At 40.4% G+C, this 16,417-nt stretch overlaps 1 protein-coding gene across 1 annotated transcript; it reads left to right on the top strand.

Annotated features, from left to right (window-relative positions):
- Positions 1-1,039: 1,039 nt before the first annotated feature.
- LOC129754808 (DDRGK domain-containing protein 1) lies at positions 1,040-14,668 on the top strand. Its single transcript, XM_055751052.1, has 3 exons — positions 1,040-1,243; positions 13,781-14,268; positions 14,359-14,668. Exons 1-3 carry the CDS (start codon positions 1,153-1,155, stop codon positions 14,626-14,628), a joined length of 849 nt encoding a protein of 282 aa, XP_055607027.1. The 5' UTR covers positions 1,040-1,152; the 3' UTR covers positions 14,629-14,668.
- Positions 14,669-16,417: the final 1,749 nt, after the last annotated feature.

Here is a 16,417-nt window from a genome sequence, read left to right as displayed (position 1 = left end):
CCGGTGTTCCAACCAAAGTTCGCCCGTGGAGCGAGACCTCCGATAACGGGGATTGGCCACTGCTACGCCCTGTGACAGATATTAATTAGAAACATGAGGGATTTGGAAACTTTCAGATGAAACTTACTCTCGTCGTTCTTGGAGTGTAGAGGACTCCATTGACATTCGTTGAAGTAATCCGGCTAGTAACCGGTGTGGCCAATTCGTCAACGCTGTTGGAACGACCCACTTTCCCAACCGGGGTGCTAATGATTTCCTAAACCATTCGCAGCCTTTCCTCCTTGTCGCGCATCTCTTCCTTCAGCTTGCTCTTCTCCTCTTGGAGTTTCGATTCCAGCTCCCGGCTCATTTTTTTACGATTTTTCTATTGAAATAAGAGGAACACAATCAAACTTATTTCCAAAATAAATTTTTTATTCCTTCGCCTCACCTCCGGCCCCTCATCCAGAAACTGGCCCACGGTGAGGGCGTCGTTAGCGATGCCTCCATTGGAATCATGAACACCTTCGATTACGGCTTCAGGCATGCCCGGAAAATGTCCGGGAACTTGGTCAAGTTGACGTCGTCATGACGGAACCGATAGAAACGCGCTCGCCACTCAAACAAACTGCTGATGAGCACCGACGAGGCCTTCCGTGCTATCGTGGGCCAAGCTTTCCCTTCGATGAACTCAGATGTCAAAAACTAATTCAGTTATGACCATTCCATACTAAATAGGCTTAAAGTTTGCCAACTAAATAGAGTCCTACGAAAACCTACTAAATTAACCGATCCCCCCCGATTACGTCGATCAACTTATTGTGCTACCAAATCATGCGTAATTGTGTGAGCCTACTCATCAGTCGATTTAGTATGGCACCTATTTCATATTGGAGCGTAGCCCGATTAATCGGCAAACTAAATAGGGTCATTGATTTAGTATGGTGATTCGTAGCCAGACTAAATCGGCACCCTACTAAATATGTGAACGGCGAAATTTTTCATCTGTCAAATTTCCTATCGGGGAACTTAATTTTGAGTTTGAAATCGTTAGCGTGCATGGAAGTCAAAATAAAAAAAGTCAAAACGCTAAACATCTTTCATCACAGCGACACGAGTACAATTCAATTTAAAATATATGTTGTAATTGTAATAACTTAGTTTCCTTTTAAAATGGATTTACTTCTATTATCTGGTGTAGCAACCGCCCTTCTTGTCGTGTTAATAACCTTGTGGTTCTTATCGAGACAGAAGGACACAAAAGGTAAATTAACATAACTTAAAAAAAATATTTGTAATTTTATTGATTATCAACTTCAACGTAGCCTGTTAGTTACAATTAATTTTATAGTCAGGTTAAGGAAAACAATTTGTAACGTAAGCTCAAGGCCTTCATCAAAAGTTTTAGTAATTTATCAACTTTAACGTAGCTCTTCAGTTACAAGAACTAACAACATAACTTCGTACATAAAACTTGGAATGTAAGATTTGCTCCGCATAGATCAATAACAGTCACAACCCCGCTTTTCCGAGCCATGGTGAGCCCTTCACAAAGTTCGATACCGATTTTCTTTTTAATGTTTATTGTTAGAAGTACGTGAGACTGTCAGTTATTAACTATGATTCAGGTTAAGGATAATTAATTCAAACTGGTTTGAGAAAGATCCAAATCAAGCATAACTCCATTCCGCGTATTAATCACTGGAGTTTATTTTCCTCCTTGAATCCTATATGCATTTCAGTTAATGTTACAACGCGTCTACGGCATCATTCTAGTTCGAACGCGCACCGTGATGAGGCGATCTCTTATTTCTGATCTATGTTTCTAAGCCGGCCCCGTTTTTCTAGGTTTATTCAAAAATCTAGGAGGCTCAATATTTCTAGGTTTACCCAGAGCTAGGGACGATGATCTAAGGACATCCTCGCAATCCTGATTCATGTTTCTAGGACCGCCTTTTGAACATTTGAAACACGCCGCGAAGTGAGTTAGTTGCCAATTATCCATACCGCCAAAAGGCTTATCACAAATCGGGAAACCGCGAAGTTTTACAACCTGCTGAATGGTAAATCTCCAAACTGGTTCATACGCGAAATGTCATTGCGCCAAAATGAATACCGCGAAATGATTTATGAAATAATCACTAAGCAAACATAAAATTTATATCCTCAACAGACTCGCGTGCAAGTTTGTTGTTTATATACCACGTGATACGTGAGGTGTTAAATAAACGGTTTTTGCAAGCGAACGAAACAGTTAAAGTCCTTTTCAAGGATTTCCGGGTGACTCATAAGATATTGTGTACGCGACCTAACTGGAGTTTACTCGTGACATTATATCGGACGACGAAGATTTGTTACTTTATTTCGATCATTGTGGATTTTACATAACCGCCACAACTTGCATACAAGTTGCTGTCGGTCGTAATGGCGGAGCAGTGTCGAGAGCCTCCTGATAGGAGAGGGGGTAATAGTACGTCATATCCTGGATGGATGCTAGGACCAGATGACCTAGGCGAGACACGGATCCTACTAATGAGAGCCAAACCTAAACCAGACAAGAAAGGTGAAGAACGACTTCCATCTAAACCTTTCATGATCGCTCAAACAATACAATTGACCGTTGGGTATCACGAAGCTTCCAAAATACACACTACAAAAGAAGGGCAAGGTAGTAGATATGTTTTTCGGACTTCCTCTAAAAGCATCTCGGAAAAACTAATGGGAATCAAAACTCTACTAGATGATACCGAGGTTGAAGTCATACCGCATCCCTCACTTAGTTTCGTCGAAGGTGTTTTGTTTGATCATGACACCATTGATGAGGATGAAAGTTTTATTTTGGAGCAATTAAAATCCCAAGGGGTTACAAAAGTGAGAAGGATAATTAAAAAAATCGGAGAAAAAAGGAAAAATACACCTCTTCTTATTTTGACATTCCAAGCTTCCAAACGCCCGGAATACATATTTATTGGCATGATCAGATCGAAAATTCGCCCGTACTATCCATCGCCCATGATTTGCTTCCGCTGTGCAGAATATGGACATGGAAAAAACAAATGCCCTACTGAAAACCCGGTTTGTTTGAAATGCTCTAAAATACACACCCTTGAAGAAAACGAAACGTGCCAGAATGATCCATATTGTTTACACTGCCAAGGCAACCACTTTCCTATGGCTAGAGATTGTCCGAAATATAAAGAGGAAGCAGCAATAATCAAGCTGAAGGTCGACCAAGGTTTATCCTTCGGGGAAGCACGAACCATCTTCAGGGAGTCAATAAGGAATACAACGTTTAAAAGCATCGTACAACAACGTCTATCGACAGAAATTGATGAAAAAGATCGCACTATCCAAATCCTTCGGGAAGAATTGGCCGCAGTAAAAAACGAACTACGAAAACTACAAGAAACGGTCACACAAAAATCGAATATGGTCAGTACCGATATGATCCGATCGAAGCAATCTTCAAACAAAACACGGTCATCATCCCCACGGGCACTTAGTATCAGTCCAACCACTGACTCGATTATGAAGCCTTCCGGTAGTGATAAAACCACTGAGCAATCACCAAGATTATCCCGCATAGATTCAAAAGGATCCTATACATCGAATAGATCATACCAGCAAAAAGCTAATCCACAACATAACCGAAATTTAAGTAAAAAAAGAACTACTACTCCTCCAAAACTTAATGCCAAAAAAGGGAAAACCAACGGACCCCAATTAAGTGGTCCGTCTCCGATGGAACAATAATGGCCTCTCAACTTAACAAATCTCAAGATAGTTCAACCACCAACCTCACAGTAGTCTCTTCATCACAAAGTACCAATTCAAATAACGTTAAACAGAACACCACGGCACAGGACCCCCTCTCTCACCAGCAGGTTGATTCCTCCCGTGATATTATGAAAAGTCCTCACTCGGCAGTCTTGCGTTTATCCTCAAGACCAGACGAGCAACCGGGACTGGAGCTTGAAGAAATCAATGAACCAACTCCAAATCAAACATCGATAAACAACATCTACAACACCCATATTAGGCGGATTCCAGCAACCAGGCATTTTCCAGTGCCAACTACCAGCCAAAATGAACAAGATAATTATAATGAAGATATGGCAGGGGTTGGCACTGGAAGCCCGAGCAACCCTCAGGCAAGTATCTCTCGCACGATTCCATTCGAAACCCCTTCTGTCGCTTCTTCGTTTTCAAAACCAGACGAGCGGACGAGATTAAGGAATAAGTGGACGGGAACAAGGATTACAGAACGTTATCCCACGGAATGGTTCGAGGTCCAGCATCACGATCTTCTGGAAGGTTCCATTTTTCCAAACAGGCGGATTCCAGCAACCAGGCATGTTCCAGTGCCAACTACCAGCCAAAATAAACAAGAGAATTATAGTAACGATATGGCAGGTGTTGGCACTGGAAGCCTGCGCACTCCTCAGGCAAGTACCCTCCATTCTTTTCCAACCACAAATCCTCCTGTCGCTTTTTCATTACCTATGCCAGACGAGGGGACGAGACAGAGTATCCAAACAAAGATTACTGAATGTTACCCTACGGAAAACTTCGATAACCAGCAATACGATCCTATGGAAGGTTCCAGTTTCACTATCAGGCGGATTCCAGCAACCAGGCATGTTCCAGTGCCAACTACCGGCCAAAATGAACAAGAGAATTATAGTAACGATATGGCAGGTGTTGGCACTGGAAGCCTGAGCACTCCTCAGGCAAGTATTTTTTGCACTATTCCATCCGCAAATCCCTCTGTCGCTTCTTCGTCCTCAGATATCACAGAGTTGCAACACAAGTCGTCCAATACTCTGGCCATCCAATGGAACATCAGCGGCCTGCGATCACATCGGGATGAACTCCAGGTTCTCATCGCCAACTACCAACCTCACGTGGTGTGCTTACAAGAAACAAACCTATCCCCAAACAAAACGAATTCTAACATCTTAGGCCGAAACTACGAATTGCTTACTAGCTCATGCTCAACACACGGCAGACAAGGAGCTGGACTAGCTGTTAGATGCGGTACACCTTTTGAACGTCTTGTTATTCGAACTAATATCCAAGCTGTAGCCGCTCGGATCCACATTCCAATAGCTGTAACCACACAGAAAAAAAATCTGAATCCTTAAGAGCAAACGCACCAATACGAGAGTATACGCGGCCCGAGTTTGCTCATTTCAGCGGACCGATTTTGGTATACACACTCTTTCGCGCACCGGGTGGAAGCATATTATTTTTAAATTGTGCATTGCACTGAGAAAACTTTAACAGAAAATATTAAATTAAATTTACTGATCGAATAAATTTTCGGAGTCGATAGTTTTTTCGCTTCAATTTCGGTTATTATCATTTTTATTAATTATTAATTATTATTATGCATAGCGATTGTTGGAGGTTATTCGACGGGTTAACTGCTATCCGTTATGTGACGCCAAAGTCGACATGCTGATTGAAGATGCCATACAGCAGCAACAGGGCCACGCAGTTTCGAGCGACCAGCAACCGGGTCAGGTTGCGGATGCAGCTAGAACTTAAGTGAATTCTGTGCAGTGTCAGCCGGAATCATCCGAAATTCAGCGGAACTTGCGCGAAATATGCTAGCTGCTGTGGAGTTCCACGATCAAACAGGAGGTTTTCCGCCGCTGGTCCAAGACTTTGGCTTCAGTGAGTCGGAACCGTTTTCCCTGGTGCAGCGCAGCGAGAAGGAGGATTGTATGCGTCATTGCCCCGGTTCAAACTTATCTGCTAAAGATGCTGCTCATGGCCCCGGTCAGACAGTGAAGTTTTTTTTTCTATCTGCTGCCTATACTTTTCCAACCTGTACGGAGGGTAGAAAAAAATTTTAAAAAAATAAATTTTCGCTAAATAAACAGTTTTTTCACTTACCTGCATTGCTTACGTTGTTGTTACTCGATGCTGGTCAATTGCAAGTTCTGCACTGTTCAAAATTATGCTAATTCCGACGACCCACTCGGCTGCGAAGAACAAACCCTGGGCCACTGATTCCGAGGGCCTAAATTTTCACCTCTTTCGACCCAGCACAGAATACTTCCAAAATGGCTCTATATAATTTTCGACACATTTCCGATCCCCCCGCGAACAAAATTCCGTCCGCACGTTCGAACGAATCAAAAGAAAAGCCACAATTGCTTAATTAATCAACAAATTGTTTACCAAAATTACAAAATTTTAATAAACATCGTTTGTTGAACTTAGCCTTAAATGGTAGATTTTTTTCAGTGCATGTTTGCTCTCGCCCCTTTCTAGTGAGCAAATTTGGTGATTTTGTCGGTCCCGACGGCAACGGCCCTATTTTGCTCACCCACATACTAACCCCCGGTGCGGTTTAAAAGTGATCAAACGCGTGAGCATTTTCACTATACTCGCGATTGCTGCGGATGCCCTAACAACACTGAAATTGAAAACCTGTATCATTACATTACGTGGAACGCGATTTATTGATGTAAATTTACAAATTAAAAAAAGTTGAATCATTAACAGCACTGAATTCGTATGACACAAATATTACTTGACACGGAACACGATTACTTGATGTAAATTTACATCACATATGATGTAAATAAAAAGAACCATCACATACGACGGTATTTTCAGTGCGAATTAAATATTACACGTCTTTAATATTTTACATGTCTTTGAATTTTACACGTCTTTTGAAGTTTACAGACATGGAATATTCAACTCGCACTGAAAATCCAATCATATGTGATGCTTCGTTTTTATTACATCATATGTGATGTAATAGAAATAGAAATTTCTTAAAATTACACGACATGGAATGTGATGAGGACATTGAATTTAAATTTAATAGGATCAGACAAATTTAAACAAAGTGTCAAGTCAAAGTCGTGCACCAAAAAGTATTTTTTAAGCAGTTTTCCCGCGATTAAAGTTCCCAGAGATCTTCGTGAAGCAGGATGCGGTTCTGGAAGCGGCTCCAAGTTATTCAACTTTGGATCCGGTCTTCGAGAAAAAATAAAAGTGTGAATGTGACTCCTAATATAAAAAAAATGTGAGATTAAGAAAATCATTGTCACCAAATGAAATAAATTAAATTAATTACAAAAAGGTTTTATTTTTATTATGACATGAGATAATTCCATTATTGAATCATAATTACCAATAAATAAAACAAAACAGATTCCAATTGGAAAGTTTTTCTTCCAATATTCAGTGGTTTTATAATTTACATCATTTTTATTTTACATGTTGTAAAATTTTACATCATTTTTTATTTTACACGTTGCAACATTTCACTGACGTGTAATTTACAGCTAGCACTGAAAACTCCGTCATATATGATGCTTCTTTTTATTTACATCACATGTGATGTGATTTTACAGATTTTTTTCGTAGTGTGCATAGTATCTGTATATCTGTCTCCGAATGAAGATACCAATGTGCCAGTCAACATGTCTAATAACACCGTCAGAGAGTACACGAGGATCCTGGAGTCACACAACATGTTCGTTGTTAATAATGCTGTAACCCGTCCGGCCAGTGGGAATATACTCGACCACGTTGCTTGCTCTCAGAGTATCATCGGCTCGACAATAAACGAAACCATTTGCATGGATACAAGCGACCATAGTATGATCGTTACCACACTGTCAACTAGTTCCGATAAAAAGGCCCAATCCCTGAGCAAAAGCATCGTCAACCACCAGCAGCTGAACACTGAATTTGCAGAAGCCTTGATGAACATCCCAGAAAATCTATCCGCAAATGAAAAAATTGTTTTTATAGTTGACACATATAATAACACTCGAAATCGCGCCACAAAAACAATAACAGTGAAAGCAAAAGTGAAGAGGAATTGCCCGTGGATGACCTTCGACGCTTGGAACCTAATATCAACTAAAGACAAGATCTGGAAGCACTGTAAACGGAATCCTGCGGACGAACAGTCTAAAGCTGCCCTGAAACTTATCTCTAAAAGGTTGTCAAAACTTAAAAGCCACTGCAAACGGACCTACTACTTTCGACTTATGCAAACGGCAACCCCGAAGCAATCCTGGAAATTCCTAAATGAAGCCCTGGGTCGTAACACCAAAGAACACAACCCCATCACCCTCAAGTTTGGCGATGAAGTACAAACCGATCCAGCCCAAGTATCGAACAGTATCAACGAGTACTTTTGCAACGTGGGGCCTCAATTGGCTACAAATATCGTCAGCACCAGAGATATTCAACAGTTCAATGCTATTCGTTCGCATCCGCCCTCCCTGTTCTTGAGACCGGCATCTGTTGCAGAGGTTCTGTTAGAGATCAGTAACCTTGACACCAACAAATCATCTGGTCCAGATAATATTTCCGTAGCTACAGTGAAAGCCCATCACTTGGCTTTTTCCAACATCTTGACAGACATCTTCAACGAAACAATCGAAACTGGTGTCTATCCTGATGCATTGAAACTAGCCCGCGTAACTCCTGTCTTCAAGTCAGGTGACAGATCAAATGTATCAAACTACCGTCCAATTTCAACGCTCTCTGTCTTGAATAAAGTTATTGAAAAACTACTCGTCACTCGAATGAATGAATATTTAACTAGATATGACCTCATAAGCCCACGCCAGTATGGTTTCAGAAAGGGATGCAGCACTCTAACTGCAACAACCGAACTTTTGGAGGACGTGTACGATGATCTGGATAACCGTAGATATGCTGGTGCCCTATTTTTGGACCTGAGGAAAGCGTTTGACACCATTGATCATGCCTTGCTGTTACAGAAATTGGAATGGTATGGATTACGTGGACAACCCCTTCGGCTTATCGAAAGCTACTTAACATCTCGCCAACAATTTGTTTCCCTCAAAGGAGCTTCAAGTAGTAAAAGATTCATATCAACGGGAGTACCGCAGGGAAGCAACTTGGGCCCGCTGTTGTTCTTGATATTCATCAACGATCTCCCTCTGTTGAATCTGCACGGCAAAGTTCGGCTCTTTGCCGACGACACATTGATATCGTACAGCAATTCCAATCCTCTCCAGATAGTGGAATGGATTGGAAACGATCTGGAAATCCTTCAGCATTACTTCGACTGTAATCTTCTCTCGTTAAACTTGTTGAAAACTTCGTACATGCTGTTCAATTCTGGTCGTCGCTCCATACCTCAGCTGCCAATAATCCGTATAGGCAACACTCTAATTGAACGAGTGAACGAGTTTAAATATCTAGGACTACATTTCGATGATACCTTAAGCTGGGCAGCCCATATAGAGCATCTTAAACGAACACTCGCTCCGGTCGTTGGTGCCATATGGAAAATTTCTGCGTTCATTCCAACCCACTGGCTGAAAAATGTATATTTTGCGCTGTTTCACTCGAGACTACAATATCTGGTGTCACTATGGGGTAAAGCCTGTAAAAGCCGCCTAAGGGAGTTACAGGCCATGCAGAATAGAGCGCTAAAGGCTGTCTTTAGATTGCCGTATTTGTACCCTTCCGAACTGTTATATAGTATGGACGATTCAGTACTTCCCATACGAGGTGCCCAGGAATTTCAAACTCTGGTATATACCCACAAACTCCTAACAAGCAGGGATTCCCATCACAACATGCACTTCGAAAGAATGACGTCTCACCGCTCGTCCAGAAATGCAAATCACCTTCGTCTGCTCAGGGTTAGAACAGAATTTGGAAAGAAGAAACCCAGTTACTTCGCAAGTAAACTATACAACAATCTACCAGACACATTAAAGCAATGCCCAACGTCCTCCCGTTTCAAATCACAACTGCTGTCGATCTGCAAGCAAAACATCCATCGTTTCCTCCGCTAGTATCTTCTTGCCACATAGCTAAAAAAATTGTTATTCTTTTTATTCTCGCCCCTCCACCCAGACCACCGCCGCCCACAAGCCACTCCATCCAGCCGCCACCGCCAATCATCAAAACACCTCATCACCCTCCACCGCCACCACCACAACGCTGCAAACTAATGAATATACCACAACTCTATATTAAAAAATTGTGAAATAGCCTACGAGTAGTCCCTACCATTCCTTCAAAGAGCGATAATTTGTTCACTGGAATGGTTTTACATTTTGTGAAAAAAAAAAAATTGTATTGAAATGAAAAAAAAAAAAAAAAAAAAAAAAAAAAAACGCATCAACTAAGCTTAGAGAATTGATTGAGGAACTACCTAAACCTCTTCTACTCTTGGGGGACCTCAATGCACATCATCAAGCATGGGGTAGCCGAATCTCAACATCTTCGTATGCAGCACGTAGAAGAGGAAGCGAAATAATGCATATTATTATAGACCATGATATGATTGTTCTGAATACCGAAACACACACGCGAATCAACCCAGCTACCGGGAAAACTCAAGCACTTGATGTCTCGTTATGCTCCCCCTGCGTTTCATCGAAGTTAAGATGGAAGGTCATATCAGATTGTTGTGGAAGTGATCACTTCCCGATCTTAATAAACTTTGCACAAAATTCGCCTGAACCAATCAAACAAAGAAATTGGATCTACGATAATGCAAACTGGCAGCTATATGAGGAATTGATTTCTGAAAACCTTCATCCCGACGAGGAAATAAGCGTTACTGAGTTTTCCAACCGCATAATATCAGCAGCACAAAAATCCATTCCCAGATCCAGCGGAAAAGATGGCCCAAAATCAGTTCCTTGGTGGAACCAAGAAGTTGCCACTGCCATCAAAGACAGGCGAAAACACCTACGAGCGTTAAGAAAACTTAAGGAAGACGATGACAGAAAACAGGAAATTTTAGTCCAGTTCCACGAAGCACGTTCCATTTGCAGAAAGCTCATCAAAGATGCTAAGCAAAAAAGCTGGGAAGATTTTGTAGAAAGTATCAATCCTGAAACCTCTAGTAGGCAAATCTGGAACAACATTAACCGATTGAGAGGCAAACGTCAACACTCTTCTATAATCCTAACTACACCCTCCGGTATTACTGATGACGCTCTACAAATTGCGGAGACACTAGCTGACGCATATGAAGATCGTTCTAAGCGCCCTGATAATACTAATCGTATAGACGAACTCCTACCATCTCGGTTATGTTCCGATCATTACAACCGTTCTGGGTCAACTAAACTATTTAACCAAGACTTCACATTAGAAGAACTTTTATGGGCTCTAGACCGATCCACAGGTCGAGCCACTGGATTAGATAATATTGGCTATCCATTATTGCAAAAATTGCCCATAAGTTCCAAGACATCTTTACTCAATTTATTCAACCGCCTTTGGCACAAAGGAGAATTTCCCGAGGAATGGAAAGAGGGGAAAATAATTCCTATCCCAAAACCAGACGGAGATTTAGATAAACCAGACGGATTTAGACCGATCTCTTTACTCAGCTGTTTCGGTAAAGTCTTCGAAAGGCTGATAAATCGTAGACTAATAACTGAACTGGAAGATAATCGACGAATTGATAATCGCCAACATGCTTTTCGAACTGGTCGTGGAGTGGACAGCTACTTTGCCGAACTTGAACCGTTGATAAAACCGGAAGAAGAAGAACATGTTGAATTAGTTTCATTAGATATATCGAAAGCATATGACACCACGGATCGTCTCTGTATTATTAAAACCCTGCAGAAGTGGAAAATCACAGGACGGTTACTTACAATGATTAATAACTTCCTCTGTAACAGATCCTTCCGAGTTATGGCAAATGGTACCCTTTCATCTAACAGGATTGCTGAAAACGGCTTACCACAGGGATCCATACTATCAGTTACATTATTTTTGGTTGCAATGCAACCAATTTTTAATGACATTCCACAGGATATCTCCATCCTACTTTACGCAGATGACGTTCTCCTCATTTCTAAAAGCATCTGTAACAAAACTGTCAGAAAAAAACTAAGAGCAGCGGTTAATAATGTAGTAAAATGGACATCCAAAGTGGGATTTTCAATAGCACCAAAGAAATCAAAGCTAATGCACATCTGTACCATGAAGCATCCCCGAAAAAAACGTGCGATAAAAATTGATAAAATACCAATACCCCGGGTCAGAAAGATGAATATCTTAGGTATCCTTGTAGACCAAAATCTTAACTTTTTACAACATTTCCAAATAATTAAAAAAAGTTGTCAACAAAGACTCAACATAATTCGAATACTGGGTCGAAATCTGATCAGGAGTAACCGGACCTTGCTTCTTAAAGCGGGAACTGCACTTGTTGTATCTAAAATCTTTTATGGCTTAGGTATCACAAGCCTCAACATCGATGGGATGAATCGAACGCTTACGACCAAATATAATGAACTAGTGCGATTAGCCTCTGGAGCGTTTCGATCCAGTCCTGGGGAATCTATCCTAGTCGAAGCTGGTTGCTTGCCCTTCTATTATCTGATGATTGAACGTTTGTCATCCTTATCGATACGATTATTAGAAAAAGATTTTATTTCTGAGAATCTTCCACTACATCATCGAGTCGAAAATTTGTTACATACGACTGCAAATCTGAATTTACCTGAAGTTGCCAAAGTGAAACATAACTGCCAACGCAAATGGTACTCATCAAATATAAATGTTGACCATCACATGCGTAAGCATATAAAAGCAGGCACAGCTAGCACGATTGTAGTTCCCGTATTTTATGATTTTATATCTAATTATAGCAACCACGTTCAAATTTACACAGATGGATCGAAGGAAGACAACAGTGTCGGAGCAGGCATCTTAAAAGGTGAACTTGGTGAAAGTTTCAGCCTTCCAGGTATATGTAGCGTTTTTTCGGCAGAGACATTTGCCCTGAAACATGCAGTTAATAATGCTGATCCAAACAAAAACACCATCTTTTTATCGGACTCTGCTAGCTGCATTGATGCAATTCAACTAGGAAATTCAAAAAACCCTTGGATTCAACAGCTCAGTACAATGTTGGCTAACAATAATTTCACTCTAGCCTGGGTTCCTGGGCATGCTGGTATACTGGGTAACGATAAAGCTGACTCTTTAGCAAAAGCAGGAAGAAATGAAACACCTTTAGTTATACCTCTCCCAGCCCAAGACATAAAACGCTTTGTTAAAGACAAAATAAGAGCTGAATGGGAACAAAATTGGTACGCTTCTTCAAATTTCCTGAGAAGGATTAAGAAATGTACCACTAAATGGAATGATCGCAGGAACGCTTCTGAACAGCGAGTCTTGAGTAGGTTAAGGATAGGACATACTCGATTAACTCATTCATTCCTTTTTGAGAAAGACTCGCCACCTGTATGTCAATTCTGTGGAGTACGGACTTTTTTTTTTTTTTTTTTTTTCTTATTATAGAGACTTTCAGCCTTGGGCTGGTTCGTCTCTTTCTAAGCGCACATCTTTCGAAGTAATGATGGCTAGCATCTCACAAATGCTAAAACCACCAGACCACAGAAAGTGTACTATGTATGCCATGACCGGGATTCGATCTCATGAACTTTGGCGTAGATGACTTGAACTCTAACCACTACGCCGAAGCCGCTGGCGAGTACGGACTTCTGTTCAACATATTCTCGTTGATTGTGATGGATATGACCAAGCCAGACGAGATCATGGAATAACCGGAGATATCAGTGGAATTCTACATAACGATTCATCGAAAGAAACAGCAATTATAAACTTCATGAAAGCTATTGAAATGTTCGATAAGATTTAAGTTAGGATATCATTATGTAAATTAGCTTTTAAGAAACTTTAAGACACGAATGCCATGAAAATGGTAAAATGTCTTTAATAAAATAATAATAATAATAATATCCTCAACCATAGGCACATCTATTCAACTACATTTTTATTATAGATGAACGCCCACAAGCTCAAGATCTAAACCTGCCCCGTCGGGCTCAAGTCGTAAGAAATCAAAGAAACAGAGCGCGGATAGCTGCACCAGCTGTTGTTGCTGCCCAGGAAAATGATTCGGATGATGAAGGAATACCCCATGCTGCTCAAGATCTCAGCGGTGAAAAGATAGGCGCTAAAAAACGTGCAAAACTGGAGGCCAAAGCTGAAAAAAAGGCCCAACGTGAAGCTGAACAAAAAATGCGTGAAGATCAAAAAAAGAAGGATGCATTGCTTGAAGAAGAGCGTAAGCGGCAGGAGGAAAAGGAAGCCGAGGAAGAACGAAAACTGGAGGAGGCAGCCAAGAAAGCCCGTGAAGAAAAGGAACGACAGGAGTATGAAGAATACCTACGAATGAAGGAAGCATTTAGTGTCGAGGAGGAAGGATTCGACCAGGAAGAGGAATCCGATAAACAGAACATGGTGCAAGAATTCATCAACTACATCAAGGTTATTACATAATTTTTTATAACTATATAGAAATCTACTATGTATTGCAATTTTCTTTGACTATGTTCATATTAATTTTGTTTTTTTTAGGAAACCAAAGTTGTGGTATTGGAAAATCTGGCCGTTCATTTCAAACTGAAAACTCAAGCTGTCATCGATAGGATAGTTGATTTGCAAAAAGAAGGTCGCATTAGTGGAGTTATTGATGATCGAGGAAAGTTTATCTACATCTCTGAAGACGAACTTAATGCCGTTGCTAAGTTTATCAAACTACGAGGGCGTGTGTCAATCACAGAATTGGCAGAAAATAGTAACAATTTGATTAATTTAACTCCTGTTGAAATTGAAGGGGTTCATTGAAGCCCCGAATAATTAAAATAAATGTTTTCTGTTCTTACTACGAATTCCTTTTATAGCTTTGAACGTATTCGGCTTGTTTTCGTACACGGCACTTTTGAAGACAAAGACTAATGTTTTCTGAGAAGGATAAAAAATAGTCTTAAACGACGAAAATTATTATTATGTTAAAAATACCGGAAATTAAACACGAACAGGCTAAAAGAAAACCTACAGGCAGTGCTACAGGTATCGACAAAAGTCTGACATCTGGTTTTTCGCCCTACTTTTTTCATTCTTCGTTTTCCATTAAAATATTGTTTTCGTCCATTTCTTTCCATTTCGCTTCTACCTATATTTCTTTTTAGATTTTAGTAGTTTTATTAAGGCATTTAACTCAAAGTTTTTTTTGTGCCGAGTTTTAATTTCATTTTTGTGTGATGCTAGTAAGGCTGATGTCAAGCTGAGGCGACAAGCATCGCTTTGCGTTATAAATTCCAATAAGAAATCAATGCAACGCGCCATGGCGCTTTCAAAATTCACTACAAATTATCACTTCTCTACATCTGATAATGCTTGGAATCGTCTCCTTTCTTTCGGGAGCAATTAAACACTCATCAGATCATGATCGGAAAATGTCGGAATTTCAACCGACAAAATAATTTTTTTTTTGCGGGAACTAAGAATTTATGAAAAAAAAAAAACGAAATAACTGCTTAAACCGAGAAAAATCAACATTCCCATTGAATTTTCTATTTGTCGCGCTTCAAAACACCCTGGCATCAGCTTTGTCGCGCTTCCAATGCGCTCAGCATGACGGGTCTGTGCTTTTTCCATGGAGATCAAATGAGAGCAGGTATGTCGCGTGAACCCATAGTGAGACTGCGTCATTGTCGAGACCGACCAACCTATGCTGCATATTTTCTCCCTCCCTACTCACTTCTCCTATTTTCCATCGATTCTGCTATTTCGTTTAAGTTTAATTTTTTTTTGCACAAAAAACAACGCGACCCGTCTCTCGCAATATTAGTCAGAAAACTGATTTGTCTTTTCCTTCTAATCCGACGTTCTTCATCCTAAACTCTACACAATGTCTGTTCAATGAATTCTAGTCGAAACAAGTAGTTGGAAAGTGTCCCTTTCCAATAATTGGAATTAATTATTCAATTATTGACTTCGACCGATTTCTACCAAGTCGAAACGAATCCTGCTGTCGAGCTGGATTGGTTTCGACTATAGTTTCTACTTGCTCCATTGAACAACGACCTGACTAGCTTCGACCAAAACATTGGCTCGTTGAATATCTACCAGTTGACAGAAACCAGTTGAAACCGATTTTTACCAACCGTTGAACGAAGCTACAGTTCTCAAACGAAACGAACGCTTCTCTTCCCAAGCAACCAAAAGTCGCGTATTTTCTTAAACATGGGACTCCCAAGTTCACATTTGGCTGAAAAACGTATTTTCGCGACTTCTGGTACCTATATACCGTAGAAGTTACTCTGGAACTTTCAGCGCCTTTTGAAAGGTAGAAATGCTGAATACGGAACCTCTAAGCGCTTTATATGCGACATTTTTCAAGAAGGTTCCAAACATTCGCTAAGCACCTTCTAATGAACTGTTAAAGAACTATCTAAGTATCGAAAAGAACTTGTTTGGGACTTTTAAGAGAAATGTCAGAAATTTCTGTCAAATATCTGTCAAAATTTTTGTTGATTGTTTTCACGAGAGAAATTCTGAAAAACAACCAATAACGAAGAACGAAAACTGTTTTTTTTTTTTCGTTCGATAATAAGCCCGATCAGGATGGAGC

This window comes from Uranotaenia lowii, chromosome 3 (assembly GCF_029784155.1).
Source record: "Uranotaenia lowii strain MFRU-FL chromosome 3, ASM2978415v1, whole genome shotgun sequence".
In the NCBI taxonomy this organism is placed as follows: Eukaryota; Metazoa; Arthropoda; class Insecta; order Diptera; family Culicidae; genus Uranotaenia; species Uranotaenia lowii.
This window is presented reverse-complemented; position numbering and strand designations above follow the sequence as displayed.